Raw genomic sequence first — 26,986 nt, 5'->3', positions numbered from 1 at the left:
TAAGAGAGCACTATGCCAATCCCAGCAGTCACAAACTTCACTCCTGATGAAAATAACGGTAACAGCTGCTGACAGCTCAAGCATTTTTTTTTCTTTTTTTCTGGATTAATACTGCTCAATAACAATTGAATGATTAAATTATTTATCTTAAATTCAGTTATTTTATCATGACTGTTGCCAAATGACCATCTAATTTGCTTGTGGCTTTTTCATCTACTGAGCACGCTGTTTCATACCAGGCATTGCTTAGCTATGCGGGCTATAAGTGAACTGGATTCTGTCACTGCACAAGCTAATTCTATGAACTCAGCCTTTGTTTATCTCACTGCTTAGACTATTTCTTCATCTTCACTGTGAATTTCATTCATATGAAAAATATTTGTATTGTTTTAGATAAAAGTAACATATACACAGATTCATGAGCATAAATGTTCAGAGTTATATAAAGAAGCCCCTGTATAATACCTAATTGCCCATAACACAGATCACTCCCACAGTTCATTTATGTTATACCTACAAAAATTGCTTTTCTTGCAAAATTTTTCTATGTTATTATGCCCTATGAAATTGTGAAATTATACAGATGGCAACAACAGTTTCACATATCTGCAAATTAAATTGGAAACAGCTATTTAGCTTATATTTTCTTAACTTAGTTTCTCTAGTGGTTGATTAATATTCTCATCCTGGACTGACTGATTAGCTACATGATTATGAAGTAATGTTATGTAGAAGTTACAGTTAGTTTTCTGCCCATTTCATATACTCCTAGATTATTATTCTCTGTGTCGAACTATATGAGATATGGTTTTCAGAGCAATTTTACTCATTTGTATACCTGTTCATCTGTTCTTTTTTTATTTTTGTCTGGGCCTTACATGTAAATTCAAGACCAAGCTTGTTTTTGTCATACATCTGGATGGGTCTCATTCTTCCTGGCACGGGAACCCAGTTAATAACGTTGGTGAGCATTATGTGAAAAGTATAGTGAATTATGGCATAAGAATGTAGACAATGTGACATGCGGGGGTTTGGATCAGTCCAGGGAGCATGCTGGTATGGCCAATGTGTTTATGGTGACCATCCGTGATAAGTGTGAAATCTGGGTTTGAATCCTGATCTGGCACAGATTTCATATGACACTTACAGGTAGTACATTAAGTTGTATGATATTGACAACCACAATCATTATTGTACACCAAAGAATGAAGTGGTCTAATATCAGCCACTGAGACTGCAATGTAATAATTTCGATCGTGTTAGTTGTTATAAAATAAATGTGCCCTGAAAATGTTATAAAAAGGTTTAAAAATAACCATATATAAATTTGTGTATATTATATAAGTCCTGCAGTTTGTTTAACTTGATTCTAGTATTAAAAGCAACAAATATTTCTTACGTGAAATGAATAGGGCTCGTTATGTAATATGGTTATAAGCCTTAAATTTTTTATTCCTTATTGTCCAGGATATAACAGATTTGACCCACGGCAATGGTATAACTAGTTTGTGTGCAAACATTCTATTTACAGAAATATTCAAAAATTTATATTCTACTTAATCACATATTCACAAAATTTCGACCTTCTTACTAATTAATTTGAAATTTATTCACTGACTGGGAATTCTTCAACATTAGCTGTATTAGGTATAGAGGTACTACCTATGAGTGGCACATGAAAATTTGTGCCATATTGAGACTCAAACCCAGATTTTTCCCTTACCACAGGTGGTCACTTTAAGCAGTTTGGCTATCTGTGCACACTCCCTGGACCAACCCAAACCTCCACATACCACATTTTCTACATCCTTATTCCATACACCACTATATTCATCACCTAATGCTCACCAACATTACTAACTGGGTTTGAGCATGAAGGAGAATGAGACTACGAGGAATCAAGACCCAATTTGTTATCTTCATATTGCTGGATGGGTCTCATTCTCCCTGGCGCGCGAACCCAGTTAATAATATTGGTGAGCACTATGTGATGAGTATAGTGAGCTATGGCATAAGGATGTAGACAATGTGACATGTGGAGGTTTGGGTCAGTTCAGAGAGCATGTAGGTATGATCATTCGTGACAAGCGGGAAATCTGTGTTTGAATCCCAGTCTGGCACAGATTTTCATATGACACTTACAGGTAATGCATCTATACCTAATACAGCTAATGTGAAAGAACTGGACAGGAGTGGATCATCAAACAAGGTCAGTTCTTTTAGACATGCAAGTAAGTTACTACTAATTATTTGTTTTAGGAATAACATACCTCGTACAAATCCCTCAGTTCCTTCTTTGAAAAGAACCTTTTGTCTTCTTTCAAAATTGTGTAACCTAGCAAATATCTTTATTAAAAGTTATTGTTGCCATAAATATTCCAGAATATTCAAATTTTAGAATGTACCAGTAATGGTAATCTTTCCAAAATTACAACATTTCTATTTTGCAGCCATTATTTTTCTGAATCCAGAAATGAGCAATATTAGTAAGAAAACATGTTGATTAAGAAAAGCACCAAATGTGACAGCTTGTTTTCCAGAAAATTCTTGTTGAGCCTTTAGAACAACGAGGAACATTTTGTCCCTCCAAAATTCCACCCACAGAAGTAGAAACTTATTTCAAAGCCATTAATTAACCTGAATGACTTCATTGCAAATCATGGAAAACTCTTGCCTATAATTCCTGTCTTTTATATTGATATTGATACCATATGTAATCACCCTTTGTTTTAATCTTTTGTAGAAATTGTCCTATGCCTGTCTTAAAAAGGCAGTGCAGGTTCTGTCACAGTCAGTCTTCTTGATTTTGACGAAAAGTTCTGTGTTAAGTCAGCTGCATAAAATCTCTATTTTCTATGAAACAACATACAAAAAATAAGCACTTTTTTCAAAAAATGACTTAAATATTAGTATTTGTAAATGAATGTATAAAAATATGCAACCTCAAAAAGATGGTAATATCAACCTCGAGGATTTGTGTTTCTCAGCTAGTGACACATCTCAAAGACAAATAAATTTTTTTGTACTACTACTTCTTTCCAAATAAGTAACTCAGAATGCAGTTGTATAACCTCTAAATGAGTGCACTTGGTGGAGGAGCAAGCAATGTAGTTGCAAGACTCCCCACGTTTGCTGTTACTTAGTCTGAACCCAGGACTACATTTGCATCTGTTAGACTGAATCTGCTTCCTCTTATTGAGATGAAAGTATAACTCAAGGAATGAGCTGTCATTGGTACCATAATATAACAGGCTCTGCAGTAATGTGTTATGGATCCAGTGGGAAGACCACTTTTCGGACAAACAGAAATTTCTCACAGAACATCTTTTGCGCATAATTCATATAGAATTTCATCTACAAGTCTGAACATAACTTCCTCTACATACAGGGTTGTCAGAAACCATCTCAAAAGCTTCTAAGAGTGTTGCAGGGTAGGGTGTGCTGAGAAATGAATGTTACAGAAAAAATTCAATATACTGCACATTTAATGAGTTAATTAGCATTGAAGATAGCCAATCGAGCAGCTGATCATGCAAATTAAACTGGTCTGCCAGAGATGCTGCCACTGAATATGTCCTTTGTTTAGTTTCCTACGACTGAACAAGAGAGAGATACAAAGATTGGTCATGGGATAATAGTAAGGATCAGACTCAAGCCAAAGGCTGAGTAGTCTCATGTGCTATCACTTACACTATGAGAACAACTGACACCAATTATATCTGTCAGACCACTTGAATTTGCGTGTGTGACAGCCTGATTGGCTAACTTCAATGTTAATTCACTCAGAAACAGAGCCACATGCAGAATTTTCTTCTTAACAATTATTTATCAGCAACACTCTCACAAACTTTTCAAACTGTTTGTGACTGTTCTGTAGAGTATCATGAATGAAAGTCCAAGAACAAAGGAGTCAGTGAGCTGGTTTGTACAACGTTGAGATAAATCTGATCTTAAACAATTCTACAAAAACAGTCAAAGAAAAAACTGGTCAGTGAGAGGTGAACCATCTTTGTCTCTATTTTATAAACAGCCATCATTATAGCATATTCAAGTCTGTCTGGTAATATATGAGCTTCTATTGTAGCAGAATTCATGACTTTCTGCATAGCACACAACTTTCATATTTTAATCAGTACCCTATCATACCCAGAAAGGGTTTGGTTCTTTAAGGACATGGTAGGTTTTGTAATTTTATGCAAGACTGAATTTGAAATGGAGTGCCTTAGATAACAGTTGCCATCAACAAGCTACAATTCTGTAACTTCCCTTCATACAAAAGTAAATGCCAATTATATGCACCTAGCATCAGTATTTGCAGTAGGAAAGGTAAATTCTAAATAACTATCAAAATAAAATTTACTCACTTTGAGATTTTGCAACCAAAACTTCCTCTTCAGCTTTCCTGCTTGTTGTTCAAATTGTGAGGCTCCTTGCTGGAGGGCATCTACAGTAAAGAGACAAAAAAATGATGTGTACTTCTTCACAAAAATGGAAGTATCATTATATCTAAACTGATGCAACAATCATCAACATCAGTAATACCTTCACAGAAATATGAGTTTTAATAATTCTTTTCTTTTTTTTCATTTCTTAAGTCCTGTTTTCATAGATGGGGAAATAGTAATATTTTCTCATTACAAATAGAAATATTTTTCAGTTATGTTTGCTTCTGTCAAATCCTTCAAACAGTAATGCAATGACCCTCTTATTTCTGATCTCATTTATATTAAGGAAACACAACTGTATCAAAAGTACTGAATAAGGTGTAAATTTATAACTACTGTGGTTACCCACTGAACTGAAAAGGATTATCTCTGTAAAATAATAGGTATGTATTAGAGTGAGTGTCAATGGAGGTCACATGTTCAGTGCAGTTGACACTTGACGATCCTTCTGCTTTTATGACCATGGTTTCCACATGTTCAGTGAGTTTAAACACAAAAGCAATTTAAAAATGAAAGTCACCTCAGGCACACAGCAGCAGTCACTGAAAAATTGGTCTTCTGCTGTAAATCACTAAAATTTTCAAAGTAGTAGAAGAGAAGCTACAAAAGGCAAGTCTGCATGAAATCCTAGTCCACCATGGCATCCCATCTGCAGACAGCATGGCAAAACCACAAGCAATTCCTCAAGTGTCTCAAAGCCAAACAACTCTGTATCTACCTTACATTTTAGATCTTGTTTCCTGTCTTTTTCTCTCATATGGAATGTGAAACAATGCAACTGGTTCCATTATCATTCTGATTCTGTGGATGTGGAAAGTGTTTACCAATGAAGTATTAGTTTTGGGTTATGGTTCTGATGATATTAAACCATATACTGTCACTGATGTTTACTGAATCAGTAATATATTATACATTTCAAAGCAGAACTCTATTATCAGGGAGTACAGTTCATGTTTTTACAGCTTACTGTTGCTTCAGTGTTTCGCTTAGCATTAAACAAAACAGTTCATCTCATTCTATTTAGTGATACGACACTTACCTCATATATCAATGCAATATCAAGACATCCCATGTAGTCTTGGGATTACACTTTATTTGCTGCAAAAAGACATACAGTCACAGTAATACTGTTAAGACAGGGCAGTAACTGGAACTGTCCATTTGACCTCATTTAATGAGGGGTAAACTAAAGAAAACGTATGCTGAAAAAACACAAACTGTAGACCTTCAGAACTGAGTTACGCTTTAAAATGCCTGAGATATAATTGAAACAATAAAAAATACTGACTGGATATTTTTAATACTATTAAATACTCTAACCTAAGAGCTGATAACTCATGAAAAAGGTCCGTTAATAATGTAACTATTTCTCAAAAACCATCCCAAGGAAGCAAATCATGGTATTCTTGCTAAATGATTTTTGAGGAAGAAAGCTTGTATGAAATATACAAGAAAGGAGTTTGAGAAAATGTAAAATTAATACTGAAGATAATCAGAATTTGCACTGCTTTCCTACAGCTTCCAGAGTGGCCCTCATTCAAACATATCTTTTAGCTGTTATCTGTCTGCAAGATATTCACCAAATTTTTTCTTTCATTGTTTTGGTTTATGTAAAATTTCATTTACTTCTCTCTCTTTCGTTATATTTTGCAAGACTAATTTCAGGTGGACAGGGATATGGTTCAAACTCCCACTTACAAAAAAGTAATTAAATATGAGTCTCTTACAGTTGGTGAAGAATGAGGAAATACTGGATGTGATTCACTCAAAGTGATAACCAAGAATTGGCTCAAAATTATTTCAGAGGGCTTCACAAAACTTCAACGATGATCACCAAATTGGGATTGGAACACAGTCCCATAAGTTAATCACAACACTAACGTACGATGTTCTTTGATTTCGGTGCATAATTTTCTTTTATGTTTCATTTTATACACACACGTTACAAAAATTCAACTCAACCAAATGCCAAAATTTAATATTCTTAAGATTATTTAATAGTTTTCATCTATTTTTATTGACTGTTCAGTATTTCCCACATCTTATACAGGGCCTTCATTGTGACCATCCTCCATGTATCTAACATTTGATGTATAACATTTTCCTGAAATTATTTATTTTATGTGTCACATTAATGCACACAAGTGACAAGTTCATTTCTATCTTCTCTTGGAACATACAGTACTTTTTTCCTTTTTTGTTTATCTTTTCTCTTTCTGCTACTGAACACTTGCTTGCACTGCAGAATAAATATTCAGAAGGATTAACAAAGCAATAGTCATTGGGTAGTTTACAAAATACTAGTCAGTTTATATCCCCAGAATGTAAATAAAAAAGAAAGCTTAAGACATGTATAATAATCATGTTTGTCAATAGTAAGTAATAATGAACAGATATGAAGCAATTATAGAGAATTAGCACAGTCAGAGACCAAATTTCAACAAACATAGAACATCAGCAATAATTTTATAGATTTATGTGTTGCTTTTGCTCAACTTTTTATAAGTACTTAAAAAGCTATGATATATGGTAATGAGAACAAAATGTCAACTCAGCGGTCCTAGAAATTTGCTCCCGCTGTGCATTCAAGACAGGTTGTCTCTGCAGTTCTTTCAACCTGATGTATGACACTCTCACAAAACTTATTTATTGTTTCAAAGCAATATTGCCACTTAATACATAAACTTTACTTGCAGTTTTCACATAAATAAAAGTATTCTTTGTATGACAAAAAAATCTGCCTAAAATATCATCCCGATATCACCATTGTTCTTCCCGCCACATAATTAAGGTGTTTTGTGTCCTGTGTTGTTCTCATAAGCAACACAACATTTCTTGATTATATTAATCGAAACTGTAAAGCACAGTAAGGTACTGCCAGTGCTCATAAATAATAATAAGTGAATGGTCATTATAGTGTCATTATGGTATTGCAGATTCCATATATTTCATTGTTGGAAGAACAAACACGTAAATGTAGTGATAACTTTCAAATTTTTTTATTCATTTATTGTGTGATGAACATTTTGCTGATTCATATTAGAAGAAAAACTCCCTCTCCCTCCCATTAAAGCCACACAGTGTCTTTGGAAAACATCACTACATTTAGAACTGAGCAATATGAAGTCAAAGAAATCGCAAATAATTTTTTGAAAATCTTCTGTCATTTACCAGTACCTTATCCATCTTTTTCTAAAGTCTGTAGAAAAAGTATAGAGACTCTCTCTGTTTAGAACACATGTAAGAGCAAAGTTGAAAAAACATGCTGTACATTTGTAAGTGTAATTGCTAATGTGTGCTGCATGACAAAAATATGAAGAAAATAGGAAACAATATTTTACACCTTTAATTGAACACTTGAGTTTGTGACATAATTATTCAAATAAGGTCCAAATATAAGATCAGGTTTTGAGTTTTGCAACTTTAGTAGAACTTAATTTTCTACAACAACAAAAGTGTATTTCATGACATACCTGCTCGATCGTCAAGTTCTGATAGTTTCTGATCTCGCTCAAGTACTTTCTCGACATTAGTTTTCATGATATCAACAACCTGGAGGTACAAAAAATCATAATTATTACCATACATTTCCAATAAAACAGTAATTCATATTACATTTTTCCAACAATGCTATAACTTAATTAAGGAGATAAAATTAATGTTTTATATTTGGTGATCATTCAAATAAATTATTGACTCCACTTTAAGTGCTATTTACTAGCTATTGCACAATCTTCAGATGAGTATTTATATATTTATTGTGAATGTCCTTGCATTAAAATTTAACATTTTGATTGCCACTCAAAACAATGTTATGAGTTCATAGAGCCAAGTTCACATCAAGTCATTTAAAACAGGTGAGGGAACTTTGTATGAATAAAGATGCTTGGAAAGCACAAGAGCAGAGTTTAAAACACTTTAAGGAGTTTACATGACCTAAACTTAAAGATAATGTTGGCCTGAATCCTTTGTTTTTGGAACACATCATAATGGTGTTAAATACGTACTTTTGCACTAAGTCACAGCATCAGAAACACAGTTTTCTACATTGTTTATATGTTTCATTTTTCTGTACTGTCAGTACAACAGTCTACAATTGGTCTTCCTTTCTTCCTTCTTCAGGAAGCTGGTTTCCACAAAAAGAATAAGTATTTACACCATTCCTGATATTCAGTTTACTTTTGTTCAGTGAATTCGCCTGAAAGTATTGCTTCATCTGATACTAGTATCTAGAGATGAGATGCTCCTTCAATTTTCTTTTGAAGGTGGTCCATTCCTCTATGCTCTTTATGCTAAGTAGTACTCTGTTATAAAATAAGTTCCCTGCATTTTTAGGGCCCCTACCTTTTACTGCAGGTATGGTAATTTGTTCTACATCTCGTGTTGTGGTCATGAAAATCTCTGTTTAGAATTGGTATACAATTTACCATGAAAAGGAGCATTTTATCACAATAATATAAACAGTGTACAGTTAATATTTTAAAGTTTCACTATGCCTCTGATGGCTTTCTTTTGAAGTATTTAAATTCTCTGAATATGTGTATAACCTGCTCCTTTCCATATTGATATACAGTGCAATATGTGTGACAATATAAGTTCATAGTATATTTTAGCAAGGTTTCTGTATCCTCTGCATAGGACATTTTCTTCATTAAAATGTATATTTGCGCTCATGTTTGAGCAGATCTTATCATGGTTTTTCCATGCCGGAAACTTGTCCCCATCTGTTCACTGAAACGTATTATAGTCCACTTCTTCTAGGTCTGCATACTCAATGCTCAGAATAAAATCCACCAAGCTGAGAGTTCCATCTGTTTGAAATTTTTTAGAAGTTTTTCCCATTAATTAATTGATCATTTTCTCTAAAATATCATTCTGCCATTTGCATGTTCTCACTGGCTCTCTTTTCCAGATCCTTTAATGAACTGCATCCCCACCATGTTTGATAAATATTGTACCGGTGCTTCATGGTGTAGCACTTTTAATTTCTGCCATTATATTTACTGCATCCATGACACTTGAAAACACAACAAGCATTTGTTTACAGAATAGGTGATATAAGACCTGATTATTGACCACAGTCAGAAAAAGAAAATATGATGCTGGCATTTTCTTGGCTTAAATACATTGAAATCATCATTAAATTCAATTTAATGTAAAATTTCACAAGAAAACATGATGTAAGACTGGATATGTTAAGAACCATCTCTATACACTCCATAACAACCTTTAACTCATTAGATGATGGGCTCTGTGTTTGAACAGATGACCTTAATAGAAAGAGGTGTAACTGCAGTTGTAGGGGGATAATGCCTGCTTGTTCAAGTTCGTGTACCAATGTTGTCAATGATTCCACATCAGCTCTGTGACATCTTTGTACAAATCTCTGAGAATTTTAGTTATGGCAAAAGTTTTAACTATGGGGTTCATTGTTAATAGATGGAAAAGAAGTAACTCTTCAGTGAGTAATCTGTTGAATCCATGGTAATGAGGTGTCAGACCATCTTTCCAAGAAAAGAACTTCAGCACAAGGAGCAAAATATCCTGCATTATCACACTAATAAATAAGAAACTAACAAATGAAGTTCTTCAGATAGATCTGAGGTGTTATTGTCATTGATGCCCCTGGAATTGGCATCCGGTGACAACTGGTACCACATCGAGAGATTTCAGCAGACACTGATAGTGGTTGTATGGGACAATGCTATAGTCAATGATGTGCACCCACTGGGTCTGCCTTCACCAGCTGTCAATAAGAGTGATCTCTGCAGACTGGATATAGGACAGCACCACTGCAGCTAGGGCTAGTTCATCATGAGTTAGAGAGCAGACTACACAGCATCATGGCATTCCTACTTGAGTGTTGATGTCTATTGCTGTGTACAGTGGACTACGTTAATGGACTGTACATCTTGCTTGATCAAGTTGAGTAAATATACATTTATGGATTATTTGTGAGGATTAATTATTAGGTCTTGCACAAATCTCTAACAGTGATAGTTTGCTGCTCCACTACTCCTGGTGACCTGTCTTCCTACGCTGGTATCCACTGAGGTATACAGCAGGATCAAAGGAAGGAAGATTAGAGTTTAACATCCTATTGACAATGCAGTCACTGGAGATGGTGCACAAGGTAAGATTACAAAAGAACGGGGAAAGAAATCAGCTGTACCCTTCCCATAGGAATCATCTCAGCATTTGCCTGGAGCGATTTCGTAAATCACAGAACACCTAAATCTGAATGGCCAGATAGGGACTTGAAAAATCATCCACCTGAATGCAAGTGCAGTGTGCTAACCGCTGCTCTGTTTTGCTAGATGGGAAAGAACAGACAGTGCAGAATGCAAATCAGAAGTGGAAAGGCCTTTTACAAAAATGAATAGTTATTCTATAATATACAAGGAATAAAACTGTTGCAACATTATAACTAACTGAACGCCGGTTGTGCCTTGTTCACTTGGTGTGCATCAATCACCCAAATTTTTAATTTATAGTAAAGGAGGTATTATTATTAACCGGTGTCATTTGCTAAGTTGTGGAAAATTAGAACAACATAAAACAGCATCCAGAGGGACTTTGTATTGGCATGCCTGACACTAATGACTATATGCTGATGTCATGAGTGTGAAATAGATAAAAAAATGCTTTGAACCTGGGTCCATTTGGATTTCAATGCGAAGCTCATATAGATCAATCATTGATTTGAAACTTGTAGCTTTCAAAATTACAGCTCCACTGAGCTTCTTTTATATGTTAACTAAGTGAAGCAGTGTGTGTAATTGAGACATTTTCATTTGTAACATTCTTGTGTAAATGTATATTTCACTTTTCCTGTGTCTTTTCCTATGGCTCATTTCACAACTACAGGGAAAATTTTTTCTTCTCTGCTTCTCCTAGTGTGGTATATGAATCCAGTAGATTTTTTTACTGCTGAAAGCAATCATTTGCATTTTTACTTACATACTCTTTGGCCTGACTAGTTTCCTATAATTTTCTTCACTAAATAGCAGAATTACTTTACCTAACTTGCTACATCCTCCCTAGCATTCTTATATAGTAATATCCATTCCAAGCTTGTTCAGTAAGCAATGAGAGATTCAAGAAAGAAGTAACAATCTCAGATGGGAGATGATATAAGAAAGTTGTTGAGTTGCAAGTGCCATTTTGAAAAGTTCTCATTATGAGGGAAATGTAAAAATGCCTTGTCCTAGGTGTGAATGACTGCTGTTTCAGGTCATAAATGCCCTTTTTTGGGTTTAGTCCCCTTTAATATCAAAATACATTCCTGAAAAGTAGTTCTCAAAGGTCTAAAAAATACTCACTACAGCAGCCAAACATGTTCATTGGACTCAGTACATCTTCAGGCACAGATTTCTTTAAACGTAGGGGTAGCAGTAATTCAGACAATTTCCAATCTGATGAATAGTCTGGATTTCCCAACAATGCATACTGCGTAACTCTCAGTTTCCCTATGGGGAAAGCAATACCTATGTCTACTATGCCTACTCTACAAACCACTGTGAAGTGCATGACACCTACAGTGAAAATGTACTTAATTCATTAAATAACAAATTACAAGCAGCAAGTATTTTCTGTGATTTGTCAAAGGCATTTGATTGTGTGAACCACAACATCCTTTTAAATAAATTAGAATTCTATGGTGTCATGGGCAGTGCTGCTAAATGGTTCAAGTCATACCTCGCTAACAGGAAACAAAGGGTGTCAGTGCAAGGGACTAGTGAATTAAGTCATCAGTCATCATCAGAATGGGAAGAAATTACATGTGGTGTCCCACAAGGATCCATCTTAGGGCCATTGCTTTTTCTTGTGTACATTAATGATCTCTCATCAGTTACACTGCCAGAAGCAGAGTTCGTTTTGTTTGCAGATGACACAAGTGTTGCAATAAATAATATGTCGGGTGTAGTTCTAGGAAGATCTGCTAATGATATTTTCATGGATATTAAGAAATGGTTTAAAGCCAACTCACTGACATTAAACTTCGAAAAGACTCACTATATGCAATTCAGAACCGATAAGAGGTTTCTACTCAGCATATGCATAAAGTATGAAGAAGAGCAGATAGAAGAGGTTGATAGTCTTAAATTCCTGGGATTACAACTTGATAATAAATTCAGTTGGGAGCAGCACACCACAGAACTGCAGAAATGCCTTAACAAATCTGTATTTGCAATTCGAAGAAAGAGACCCCAATGGGCAAGTTCAGCCACCCAATTGGAAAGATTTTCCCATCCTCCACACTTGCAGGCAACTTCCGTTCCCGAAGTATTGGAGCTGTATACAAGTGTGTCTGTTAAGTGAAGATGACTGTAATGGCATGTGTGTGTGTGTGTGTGTGTGTGTGTGTGTGTGTGTGTGTGTGTGTGTAGTGTTTTGTTTATGTTGGGGATGATGGGAGAAGGGAGAGCATGCAACTCGACACCAGCACCAAGCCTGCTTCTCTCGAAAAGCACCAAGGGGGCCACTGAGCTGATGTCCCCACCAAACTGACAGATTGCCATCAACAGTGCCATACGTCCTCACTTCATGAGACCCTGGGGAAAGGTTCGTAATTTTATCCAGGACACTGGCAGAAAGACTAGTGATCAGAAGCTTTAGGCCACCACCAACTCTCCCCTCATTGCCAGCTAAATACTGGCAGCAAAAATTTCATCCTCTACCTGGATTCAAACTGGCTTGCCTCTGAGTAGAGTGCCACTGCACATGTGTGCATTAATGACCTCGGCTATGGAGGTGGGTATTCTAAACACTTAAAGCAAGCTTTCTTATCAATATCTGACTTAATATTTCTACAGCTTCCTTCAGACACTTCACTATAGATGACTGCATCACCTGTGAAAAGTCTGAACTTACTATTAATATTGTCTGTGCTGTCATTAATATCCAGCATGAACAGCTAGGGTCCCAACACACTTTCCTGGGGCACTCCTGAAGTTCCTTCTAAATTTGTTGATGACTCTCCACTCAAAATAACATGCTATGTCTTCCCTAGCAAGAAATCTTCAATTCAGTCACCCATTTTGTCTGATAGCCCATATGATAATACTTTTGAAATAAGTGTAGGTGTGCTATTCAGTAAAATGCTTTTTGGAAATTGAGAAATATTGCTATTACATGACTAGCTTGAATCATGGCTTTCAGAACATTATGTGGGAAAAGTGCGAGCTGCATTTCACGTGATCAATGTTTTTGGAATCCATGCTGGTTGGAATGCAGCAGGTTATTTTGTTCAAGATACCTTGTTAAATCTGAATGCAAAATATGTTCTAAGATTCTATAACAAATGGATGTCAAGGAAATTGGATGGTAGTTTTGTGGATCACTTCTGCTACCATTTTTGTAGGCAGGTGTGACTTCAGTCACTTAGATTTTAGTTCAAAGAGGGGCTAACTTGACCCCAAATTCTGTAGGCACTCTCAGTGGTATGAGAATTAAATTGGGACATTACTCTTGGGTTTTCCTTTGTAGGGGAATATTTGAAAAGAGAGCTGAGTATTTCAGATTTCATTTTGCTATTCTCAGCTTCAGTTCCTGTTTCATCCATGAATAACTCAACCAAACTTTAGTGCCACTAATAGTCATTACATACAGTGAGAATTTCTTTGGGTTTTGGAGGGATCCTTCGACACTATTCTGCCATCATAGTCACTGAAGGCTTTATGCCTTGCTCTTTTGACAGCCAAATGTGTTTCATTCAGCAGCTCTCCATCTATAGGCCTTTGTTTTGTTTTACACCTGTTTCTTTAGAAGTTTCTTTACAGTGACTGTATACCACAGAGAGTCCATTCCACTATGAACCGTTCTACTCGATGCATATCTATCTTGTGCATGCTCTTACATTTGAGCCATAGTTCCCTACATTCTCCTGTCCTGAAGTAAAAGCTTCAAGTTCTTCGCTGTGATATGACACCACTGCTACTTTATCTAGCTTACTGAACATATAAATCTTTCTACTTGTTTTAGTTACACATTGTACTTTGTTAATCATTGCTGCTACAACTGCCTCATGGCCACTGATACCAGTTTCAATGTGGCCGTCCTCAAAGAGGTCAGGTCTATATGTTGCCATTAGATCTAATATAATTCCATCATGAATGGGGTCCCAAACTATGTGTTCCAAGTATTTTTCAGAAAAAGGCATTTAGTAATGTTTCACAGCATGTCTTGTCACTCCCACCACTAACTAAACTTTAATTTTCTCAATTGATTGTTGGATGATTAAAGTCTACACCATCCATTACATTATGACTGATATATTTAAGTACAAGCAAACTGAGGGTTTTTTCAAAGTTTTTGGTTACATCAGGAGGTGGGCCAAGTAGCTGGCAGTAGGATTCAGTTACAATTTTATGCCCACCCCTATAGTGAATCTTGATTGTATTTGTCTGCTGTGACAAATACACCACCTCCATTTCCCCTTAGCCTACTCTATCGATATGTGCTTAACTTTTCACCAAAAATCGCACTTCTGTGAACTTCAAGTTTTAACCAGCTTTCTGTATCTAGTATTATGTGAGCTTCACCATTTTTCAGGAGAGTTTTGAACACTGGCACCTTGCAAATATTTTGGCAGTATCTTGCTATGGTAGTAAGTGAAGCCTTTATGCATTGCTCTCTTCACAGCCAAACATGTTTTGTTCACAATCCTTCTATCTATATCCCTTTGCTTTGTTTTCACCTGTTTCGTTAGGATTTTAATACTATCACCTCAGGGGCAATATTTCTCTGGGTCTTACAATGATACTTCTGGGTCTCCTAGAACTATTGTTATATGGACTGGATGGATGTTTGCCTAATCTAAAAAACCCTGTGTGCACCTCAGACAAGATATGGAAGAAAACAGTTCATATCAACTTAACTCCAGAAATGTATATCTTCCACAACGAATGGCAATGCTGTTATTGACTCACCAACTCTTTTTTTCCTAGTCACCTTGGTAAAGTGCAGTTACATGGTGGTTTACATATCATCTCTAACAGACTGACATGGTAATCATGCATGGGCTAGTGAATGAAAATAGAGACAGCTCCTTACAGAACCCACCAATAAAACCCTTTCATTAGAACAAAAACCGCTTGTGAGAACACCTACACACACTGCAGGTGATAGAAATACCGGTAGTGGTGATATAAATAAAAAAGCATAACAGGTGGCTCACTTGTCTGGTGTTTCTAACGATATGGAGTTTAATAGTCTCGTAGAATTTGTTCTTGAAGTGACAGTCTCTGCCATCGAACAATGCTATTTTGCATAGACTCTCAGTAAATGAATAGAAAGGGTGAGGAAGGAAGCGAGAAATGTTATAGTTAAATGTCTTGTCGACATCTAGGTTATTGGTGTTGGAACATTTGTTCACTTGGCGAAGAACAGAAAGAATCTGCTATAATCTAACATCAATGGAAACTTCTTAGCATTCATTTCAGATGATTTAGTAGAAGAATGGAAAACTAGAAGCAATATGGGTGACTCAGACTGGAATCTAACTTCTCTCAAATAAGAATCCCCTTCAACAACTCAGTTACTTCTCTCTGTTCTTAAACTTCAGGTGGCGCTACCTGCAAGCACAAATTACTGGTAAATCTGTGCTGTCTCCTTATCATTTCCATCTGTTTGGCCATTCGCAAGTAACATGTTAGTTTCTCAAGAATACCTGACAATTACGTAACTCCGCTTGATTTTGCTCACTCCATTGCTAAACTGCAATAAGTCGGAAATAACTTAGCGAGTAAAATTATTATCATTTGTCACAGAAAATATGCATTGTCAGAAGGAAGTTGATTTGAATGTTTTTACTATCATGGGGGAGAGCGGGGCAAGATGGGGTGGAGGGCAAGATGGGGTTCTTGTAAGTGCTGCCAAGGCAGATGTCGCAACCTAACGGCAAATAGTTGAATTAGTAGGCTGTTGCTATGCAAGTGGCTGACAGTGCTGGCAGCCATTTTGAGCAAACCATTCAGAGAGTATACATTAAAATGTGTTTTTGTCTGTGCTGATGTAATTTTTTGTCGTTTTCAGACGTGAAAAGGTAAGAGAAGTAATTGTTTCTCGTACTCCCAAGTATTATCATTGAAAAAGCCGCTTTTCAGTGATAAATTAATGCATGCAATAACTAATTGAATAGATCCTTTGTGCTATAATGTTAACCTAACCTAAAAATGGTCCCTGGTGGCAAGACGGGGTATGCAGTGTGAGGGCAAGATGGGGTGCTCCACATGACATAACACATAATGCAAGAAACCTAATTATATTGTTTATTTCCAGAAAATGGTTCAGACATATAAAAGGAAAACAGAGAGGGATTCATGGAGTGACGAAGCTATGAAAAATGTTGTCACTGAAATAGTCAATGGCCGAATGGGTTATTATCAAACAGCAATGGCATTTCAGGTGCCTCAAACAACTCTTGAAGATAAGGTAAAAAAATTCAAATCAGAATCTAATGAAGTTGACAAAGGTGAATCTTTTGCTGTAAAGGATCAACTGAGACCTTACAAAAGTGTATTTAGCTCTGAAGAATAACAAGAATTAGTTATTTATATAAAGAATGTGGAAAGGCGTTTGTTTTTGTTTGACTGGTAGTGATGTAAAGCGGCTGCCATACCAGTTAGCTGTGAGAAATAACAAGCAGCATAATTTTATCCAGACCAAAGAATCAGCCGAAAGGATTGGCTGAGGGGATTTTTGCAAAGAAACCCAGGTTTATCACTTAGGAAACCAGAGCAGACCTCTGCAACTAGAGAGATGGCTTTTAACAAAGTTAATGTGTCCAAATTCTTTGGTTTATTTGGGGAACTATGTGACCAGCACAAATTTACAGCAGATCAAATTTATAATTGTGATGAAAGTGGGATTTCTACTGTTTCAAAGAACACTTCCAAGATATTGGCATCAAAAGGGAAAAAACAAATTGGCTCATTATCATCTGCCGAAAGAAGGAAAACTGTTTCTGTTGAATTTTGCATGAATGCAGCTAGAGGTTTTACGCTGCCCATGTTAGTGCATCCTCACCAGCGAATGAAGCCAGAACTACTTAACAATTGTACACCTGGAATGTGGGCAGAATGTCATGTCTCTGGTTGGATGCAGAAAGAAATTTTTGAGAAATGGTTCAACAAATTCATTGAATTTTCTAAAGCAACCAAAGAGAAGCTCGTGCTGTTAGTGTTGGATGGGCATTCAACCCATATGCAGAGCCTGATTATAATTGATAGAACAAGGGATAATGGTGTGGTCATCCTCTGTTTTCCGCACCATTGTACCCACAGGCTTCAGCCCCTAGATGTTTCATTCATGAAGCCCCTCAGCCCATACTATGATCAAGAGCTAACCAACTGGCTAAGATCAAATCCTGGTAAAGTTGTTACCATGTTTCAGATTGCCGAGATTTTGGGCAAAACTTTTCTCAGAGCTGCAACCATGTTGACTGCCATAAATGGTTTCAAAAAGACAGGAATTTGTCCTTTCGAACCAAACATCTTCCCATATTCAGTGTTTGAAGTTTCTCTCACTGCAGACACTCCTTTAGCTACAAGTTGACTCACATAAGCAAGTTATGCCAGAGACAAGCGATGGTCCTGACAACCAAGCTGGTCCTAAAGAGCAAGATGCTCTTGCTGTTGGCCTAAGCCTTGGATGCTCATTTTGGGATGATAATAACCGCAAGTACCACACTACAAACAAGCAGGCTTCTGAGAATAACACCAATCAATTAAGGTCATTTGCTGTTTCACCTGAACAAATTGTCGTGATCCCTCATGTCGGAAAGAAAAACATACAAAAAACAGACCACAAAAAAGGAAAAACTGTTGTTGTTACTAGGTCCCCTTACAAAAGACCGCTTCTGGAGAGTGCAAGTAAAGTTAAGCCTGGCAAAAAGAGGGAACAAGAAGGAAAGAGTGCACCTGAGAAGAATGTTAAAGAATCCCTCTTTGTTTGTACAGGAAAATGTGGGAAAAATAAAAAACCAATGACAAACTTGGCAAAGAAGATAAAAAAAAAGGAAAAATTTAGAAGAATGCACATCAGAAGAAGATGATACTGCATGCCTGTATTGCGGCTATTTCTACTTGCATTCAACAGAAGGATGGGTGACATGCATCTCTTGTAAAAAGTGGGCTCACTGTTCATGTGCAGGAGAACAGGACAAGGATGCCGAGGTACATCATGTCTGTGAGTTTTGCTTTCAGAAAGATGATGATAACTGAAGAACAGTAAAATAAACCTACTAGTGATTAAAGTAAAAATGATTGAACATCTTTATCCTCCACTAACAAGAATTATTTTAGTTAGGCCTATTGAAGTTAATATTTTGAGTAACTAATTTATCTTTTTTATCATGCAGTGTTTTAGGTATTGAAATTAATGTTACAATTACTTTTTTAAGTTAGCAGCCTATTTATATAATTTCTTCGCAATACAATGTTAAAAAGATAATTTGTATTTAGTTATTGGAGTTATCCTTAGTAATTAAAGTTAATGTTTAAAGTTAATATTTTAAAGTTAATAGTTACTGAACTTTAACATCATATAATGTTTACTTCATGCATTTTCATTAGATATTAAAATAAATCTTTTATAAATTTGTAAACCTGTGTTCACTGAATCATTTAATAACCTTTGGCTTGTACAGTATTGGGGCAACCCACCTTGGCCCCACCTGTGTACCCCATCTTGCCCTCACTATAGGGCAAGATGCGGTACTTGGTAAATGTTGAAAAAATATTTTTTTATACACTATTGGACATTAAAATTGCTACACCACGAAGATGACGTGCTACAGACGCGAAATTTAACCGACAGGGAGGAGATGCTGTGATATGCAAATTATTAGCTTTTCAGAGCATTCACACAAGGTTGGCGCCTGTGGCGACACCTACAATGTGCTGATATGAGGAAAGTTTCCAACCGATTTCTCATACACAAACAGCAGTTGACCGGCGTTGCCTGGTGAAACGTTGTTGTGATACTTCGTGTAAGGAGGAGAAATGCGTACCATCACGTTTCCGACTTTGATAAAGGTCGGATTGTAGCCCATCACGATTGCGGTTTATCGTATCGCGATATTGTTGCTCGCATTGGTCGACATCCAATGACTGTTAGCAGAATATGGAGTCAGTGGGTTCAGGAGGGCAATACGGAACGCCGTGCTGGATCCCAACGGCCTCGTATCACTAGCAGTCGAGATGACAGGCATCTTATCCGCATGGCTGTAATGGATCGTGCAGCCACGTCTCGATCCCCGAGTCAACAGATAGGGACGTTTGCAAGACGACAACCATCTGCACAAACAGTTCGACGATGTTCGCAGCAGCATGGACTATCAGCTCGGAGACCATGGCTGTGGTTACCCTTGATGCTGAATCACAGACAGGAGCGCCTGCGATGGTGTACTCAATGACAAACCTGGGAGCACGAATGGCAAAACGTCATTTTATCGGATGAATCCAGGTTCTGTTTACAGCATCATGATGGTTGCATCTGTGTTTGGCAACATCGCAGTGAACGCACATTGGAAACGTGTATTCATCATTGCCATACTGGCGTAACCCGGCATGATGGTATGGGGTGCCACTGGTTACACGTCTCGGTCACCTCCTGTTCGCCTTGACGGCACTTTGAACAGTGGACGTTACATTTCAGATGTGTTACGACCCGTGGCTCTACCCTTCATTCAATCCCTGTGAAACCCTACATTTCAGCAGGATAATGCACGACCGCATGTTGCAGGTCCCGTGCGGGCCTTTCTGGATACAGAAAATGTTCGACTGCTGCCCTGGCCAGCACTTTCTCCAGATCTCTCACCAACTGAAAACGTCTGGTCAATGGTGGCCGAGAAACTGGCTCATCACAATACAAACCCGAATAGACTTCCAAGACTTACTACGCTGGGAAAGCCTACGGAGAATTCTATATTTGTTCCACACACTTATTTGATACGTGAATCATCTGCGAAACTAAAGATATGTAGCACTCTTTGTGATTTGCTGATTTCCGAGAATTTCTACATAGCATAGTGTATAGCCTCGGATGTGTCAAGAATTTGAAACTAACGTAGGGGTGCGATTCCTACGACAATAACAAGCACATTTATTTTATGTACGTACGTCAATTGCACAAAGTATGACAAAATGACCTTACAGAAACATTTTCTTCAATGATGGGGCCTCGTTTGAACGAAATTACATCATAAACTTACAAAAGCACTCACAGATGGGCAGATCCTAATAATATCAATGGTACGCTTCTCGTCAATCGTGCTGTCTGTTCTACTTAAAAATTCAGCGACCAGTGGCTCTTGAACGATGCGCCACAGCGCAGTGCAGTTTGTATACCTATTATTTTTTTTTAATTGCGGTGGCGGTGGATCGGATTTCGGAGTTCAGTACAGTGGCCAGTTCCGTTTCCTGACTGTAATCCTATGGACGAATGTTTCTGATAACATATCAAATGCCGGCCGCGGACGTCTAGCGGTTCTAGGCGCTCAGTCCGGAACCGCACGACTGCTACGGTCGCAGATTCGAATCCAGCTTCGGGCATGGATGTGTGTGATGTCCTTAGGTTATTTAGGTTTAAGCAGTTCTAAGTTCTAGGGGACTGATGACCACAGATGTTAAGTCCCATAGTGCTCAGAGCCATTTGAACCATTTGAACATATCAAATGTGTAATGTACTTTGGCTAGCGACAACGATTTGGAACAGCATATGCATAGCACCTGTGGAGCTGTTCAACTGCATCTAAGTACCATCGGGCGGATTCGCTGCCCCTGGGTGAGAAGTTGCCACGCATGCATTGGTCCTGACGGCCAACAGTTTGAGCGTCTCCTTTGGCAAGGCCACTGTATGCCCTCAACCGCTCTGGCTCAGCAACGATGCAGTGTGCAACGTACGTCCACAAGGATTTTTCGTCTTGTTCCTATATTAGGAATCAACCCCTCCCGATTGCTACAAATATTAAGAAACTCATTGTAAAACATTCGGAACCAAAATGGTGATACCCCACATCCTTGTACAGCAGATAAGGATATTTTTGTCTGCAGCCCTATTAAGTGCTGATTTTCTGATGTTGGTGTAGCTGTGGAATAATTATTATTTCCTTGTAGTCTACCCTTGTATCTCCGTCCACTTTGAATAAAATATTCCGATCATTAATGTAGTAATTAACTTTGACGTCATTGAAGATTATCTTTCACTTCTTTGTATTAATATGATTTGCTTATTAATACGATTTGAGTTGATCCAGTCAGCCAGTGAAACGTTAACGTACGGAACCAGTCTGGTCTTACAGGATAGAACTGCAATGTTGCTAGGATAACGACTTATAACAGAAATCTATAATATTCATAACCTGCCTCGGGAACGGATGTGTGTGATGTCCTTAGGTTAGTAGGTTTAGGTAGTTCTAAGTCTAGGGGACTGATGACCTCAGATGTTAAGTCCCATAGTGCTTAGTGCTTAGGGCCATTTGAATATTCATAATGGCTGTGTGCTTAAACTGTCGTAATTACAGTGATCCCACTATCATGACCTACGGCTTAAGTCATAAGATTAATTAACATATGTCCTAGTACTGAACATTAGAACGTGTTAATGATTTGATACATGCCAGTTAGCGTGCGATTGAAATTACAACAATATGTGTACTAAAAAACTCGCAATACAATGGAAAATATGGACTGACTTAACCACATTAAAAAGATTCAGGAAGCAAATAAAAAGATTTTTACGTGAAAAATATTTTTTCAATTGGTTCTTACATAGTGGTTTTAAATTAGCAAGACTTTTGATATCTAATTGAAGTGTATTCAGCACATTTTTGCTCTTGTAATAAACTCCTATACGCTCTACACTCTATATTTTTGAACTGCTGTGCAAGATACGTTTCGATCTCGTGGTATTGTAAGTACCAAGTTTGGAGTCCACTCGTAATTCAATTTGCTCTCCTCTGAAGAGTGAAGATTTCTTTTGCCACGGCCCGATTAGCTCAATAAATGAAAATATGTGTCTGGAATGAATGGAAATATTATGAGTATGCTCTTCCATCGGCATCTTTAAAAAGGTAGCTGATGCCGTTACTTGCAAGGCAAATCATGCTGACTTCTAGACAGATCAAGAATATGGCTCGGAGAGTTTAGAGTTCTTTCGGCGTGCAAGACCAAGAATTAGCAGTATTTTTTAATATTCAAATTTTAGACTTAGGTCTTCTTATACGTACTGAGTCCGTGGAACTATGCCAGGTGTCTCTCTTATGGGTTTTCAGGCGCATATTCTCTGGTGTTTAGGCAGATACGTGCAATTTCATTTTTGCAACTTGTAGCTGGAGACAGACCGAACGCCGGCTGAGGTGGCCGAGAGGTTCTAGACGCTACAGTCTGGAACCGCGCGACCGCTACGGTCGCAGGTTCGAATCCTGCCTCGTGCATGGCTGTGTGTGATGTCCTTAGGTTAGGTTTAAGTAGTTCTAAGTTCTAGGGGACTGATGACCTCAGAAGTTAAGTCCCATAGTGCTCAGAGCCATTTGAACCATTTTTGAACAGACCGAACAAATAATACTCATCACGTCTTTCATACGGAAAGCGTCGGTTTGTTTCCCAGCAGAAACAAAATTATTTTTAGATCGGACTTTTACGCGTCCATTCGTCAGAGCGGTCCCAAATTGGTCAAGTGTGTTAGTCGTTTCTGCCTATATGTATTAACGGAAACAGTACAACACGTAGAATAAATAGTACCCCAGAGCGACTGGGCAGCGCTTCTGCATGGAGGAGCAGTCAGCGCGGGCCAGGGCGGTGTCGCCTCGTGTTTTACTGCCCCTGTTAACATATATCGATAAAGCGAACATCGCAGCAGACGTATTAGGAACCGCTCTACCAAATAAAAAATTCGGTTCAGAAGTCATTTTGTTTGTAGTGGGAAACAAACCGACGCTTTCCGTCAACGCTGGGCGTCGCCTGAAAGACGTGATGAATATTATTTGTTTGGGCTGACTCCAGTTACACGTTGCAGAAACGAAATTGCAAATACCTGCCAAAACATTAGGGATAATGCGCCTGATGGCCCTTAGGAGAGACACCCCGTATATGCAAAAAAAAAATTCTTTTTTTTTTTAAGCTTGAAGCAAGTTCATTGCAACTTAACCATTTTTGGACATTCATGAAAAAGTTGTTTGTACATATCACTGTATTGCTGTCTGCTGTATTTTCAACAAATTGGGGCGCATTGTGTGCAACGAAGGAAATTATTCGCACAGTTATTGCACAGAATGGGAGACTATTTATTAAAATAGGAAACAACATGGGACTGTGCACAGAGCTTCACTGTACTCCCGTGCTTACTGTATGTCACTATGATGAAGTTAGTATTCCATCTGCACCCTTAAATGACATATTCTATTTTCGTTCTGTTAGGCGTGCCTCAGTCCACATCCTGACTCTTTCAGTAAAAATGAAAAGCCTATTTTGCTCAGGAGAATAGCATGATCCACGCATTAAAAACCGTTGGACCGAAAGATTTGAACACATGCCGTTTTAATGTTTAGTGATCCAAGAGTAAGATCAGTGAAGGAGAATGTTGTAGTATCTTGACAGAGCAGGTGCTCACCTCGTCGACCTGCGCCTGTGTCTGCTGGAGCCTCTTCTGCGCGGCTATCTGCTGCGGGGTCCTGGGCCCGCCCACGATGGCGCCATCCTCCCCTGGCGTCAGGCCGGCACCTCCTGGCGCTGCGGGCGCTCCCTCGGCAGACCTGCAACACGAAGCACCCCGTACCTGTCAGCGGCCTTCCGAGGAGCGAGGGAGACTCTATTTGCTTGCTTCTGGATCTCGTGGACGAACAGAGCGAGTTATGTTTCCCTGAATGCTGCTTATTCCTGCAAGGAAGTACGCGGGCGTGTAATGCCTCCCACCCTGAAAAGCTTGTAAGAGTGTGTTGAAATGTACGTTGAGCTGCGAAATAATTGATAAGAAAAAATTTCATACGTTGCGCTGTTAATTAGAATTGAAGTCAGCCAGTCAGGCCGTTGCGCTCGCAGAATCGAACGGTCCGCCACAGACGGTGTCGCCAAACGTGTCCTTCGTTTGTTTTCCGAAAACTAAACATGACAGCGATTAAAAAACTGGACATGGAACCGTAGTATGGATCGAACCTGAGCCTAAGGTCAGCAGTCTCGTGCGTTATCATCTACGCCAGGCATGAGCAACCCTTGGTGACCCGCGGGCCTGATTCACATACGTCCTTAAGCTCGAAGGCCGCTTCGTCACCTGACGTGACAGCAACGCTTCTAAAGTCGAAATCATTGCTCCCGTGACAATGTTTGCGGGATACCACGCGGATATGAATCGTACCCATATACCTACGGTCCGCGCTAGCAAAATTATGCCTCAAAAAAAGCGTATTTGAGATATCATCATTTTAAGTTCATCCCATTTTCAGAGGTTTATATTTATTTATGCGTTTCTTTACTTAGGATGCTTTACAATAGATGTCTTAGAAATTTCCGTTGCACAGTTCTCCAACGCCGTTAGTAAAAAAGTGATGTTCACGATATCTAAATAAATGTAAACATATGAAGCTAGGTTGCTGGGCATCTTGAAATGTCATCATGAAAAAATAAATGCTCATAAAGGCAGTTGGTTGCAGCTAATTCATTACAAATTGCCTTCAGTTTCAACAAGTGCAGTGGCCTAATATATCCACAATGGATAAGGATGGCCGGCCAGGCTGACCGAGCGGTTCTAGGCGCTACAGTCTGGAAACGCGCACCGCTACGGTTGCAGGTCCGAATCCTGCCTCGGGCATGGATGTGTGTGATGTCCTTAGGTTACTTAGGTTTAAGTAGTTCTAAGTTCTAGGGGACTGATGACCTCAGAAGTTAAGTCCCATAGTGCTCAGTGCCATTTGAACCATTTTTTGGATAAGGATTATTTACTAATCTTAATGCGAGAAAGAATAGAAAAATAAAATAAGGCAATGAGACAGGTAATCAAACTTGATAAGGAGTTACGAGTACCTTTGCGATTTTTTGTCCCACACAGGTCATTAGGGTGTCTAAAATTTAGTGTGTTAATATCCACGAGCATTTTTTAAATATTTGTCCATAAATACTTTTGGTGACTGATCGCATACGCATGGATTGTTTCTGTAACACTAAATAAATGAAGTCATCATTTCTTCTTCCATTTTAAAAAGTTTTAATGTCTAAATCGCTTGAAGTCTGCATATACCGGCTGTATTGCACAGAAGCCAAACTAGAATAATGCGAACAAGAGAAGGGCAAATATCCGAAAATTCGTCACAGAGGAGTACAATGTGAGCGCCTATCTCTCTCTCTCTCTCTCTCTCTCTCTCTCTCTGTCTCTCTCTCTCTCTCCCACGAATTTCTTCCACGTGCCGGATTGAAATCGATCGCTGGCCAGACCCAGTCATTGGGCTGCCGGTTGCCCATCCATGATGAGAACAACTGACACTAATTGTATCACGCGGGACGTTTGAATTAGCGGGCGCAACGGCCTGATTGGCTAACTTAAGTGCTAATTAACTTGGAAACGGCGCAGCATACCGAATTTTTTTCTTAACAACTATCTCTCAGCACAATCTACCCTGTAACATCCTTACAAGATTTTCGGACTGTTTCTGACCACCCCGTTTATTATCTCTACATTGGAAGCCGTTTTATTTATCCATGCAACACCCTGTAAGCAGGTTACGAGTAGGTGACATCCTTCTTATGTGGCCTAATGGAGGTGATCGAACTGCCCCGTATGGGACTACAGGTATTTATTATGTAAACGTCGCACTGGCTCAAATGTGCTAACCTGTATAAAATCATATCACAGACAGTATGAGCAATTCTAGTATCTGTACATGTAGGAAGATCTTTCATGGCTGAGAGTCTAAATGGCTGAAGTCCTGCCACCGAGAAGATCATGTGACTGGACTGCCATGTCCGATACATCGAGCATCAAACCTGCTCGAGATGACTTCGCAGTATGGTGGTTGGCGGCTGAGAACCACCATATTAAGCCATCGACGCTTCATAACGCCAAAGGCAGTGTCCTGCAGTGCAGTGCAGTCACCGCACGTCTCGCCTGTAAAGCGTCGTGGCAGAACGACCACTCCCACGAGGCCGCAGCCAGCAATCACTGCCTACACACGCGGGCTGAACCGGTACTGGTGATTCATGGCCACCATCCCACAGGGATTCAGCGTACCCGACATATAGTAGGAAAATAAGTGGTTAGTCCATTAAATGTTCTGGCCCTTTAAAGGAAATAGACTCAGCCATGGGAACCTTGCGTTTCTGGAAATATATCCACTGCAACTCATTTGTTCTTTATCCATTCAGGGATCGAACTCCACAATTTGCATCCATGGATCCAAATCATCCTGTGTAACTGTAGAAGTTCATTCAAATTTCATCGGAACCAAACAGAACTTAGTGGAAATTTAATAAAATGGAAATCTAGTTCGACAATTCTTACAGAAGGACGGGAAACTCCTGCTACAGTACACTCTTCTGAAACAGCGCTAA

The 26,986-nt window shown here is 38.4% G+C and overlaps 1 protein-coding gene across 2 annotated transcripts in view; it reads right to left on the bottom strand.

The window, feature by feature from the left end:
* LOC126470371 (vesicle-associated membrane protein 2) overlaps positions 1-26,986 on the bottom strand; it is a 186,802-nt gene that overhangs the window by 25,693 nt on the left and 134,123 nt on the right. For both annotated transcript variants that reach the window (XM_050098188.1, XM_050098189.1), the window contains exons 2-4: positions 24,060-24,201; positions 7,919-7,997; positions 4,365-4,444 (exon numbers count right to left, since the gene is read on the bottom strand). In XM_050098188.1, the coding sequence (XP_049954145.1) occupies positions 4,365-4,444; positions 7,919-7,997; positions 24,060-24,201 (301 nt within the window). The remainder of the gene's footprint in view (positions 1-4,364; positions 4,445-7,918; positions 7,998-24,059; positions 24,202-26,986) is intronic.

The sequence above is a fragment of the Schistocerca serialis genome, chromosome 3, assembly GCF_023864345.2.
Source record: "Schistocerca serialis cubense isolate TAMUIC-IGC-003099 chromosome 3, iqSchSeri2.2, whole genome shotgun sequence".
In the NCBI taxonomy this organism is placed as follows: Eukaryota; Metazoa; Arthropoda; class Insecta; order Orthoptera; family Acrididae; genus Schistocerca; species Schistocerca serialis.
This window is presented reverse-complemented; position numbering and strand designations above follow the sequence as displayed.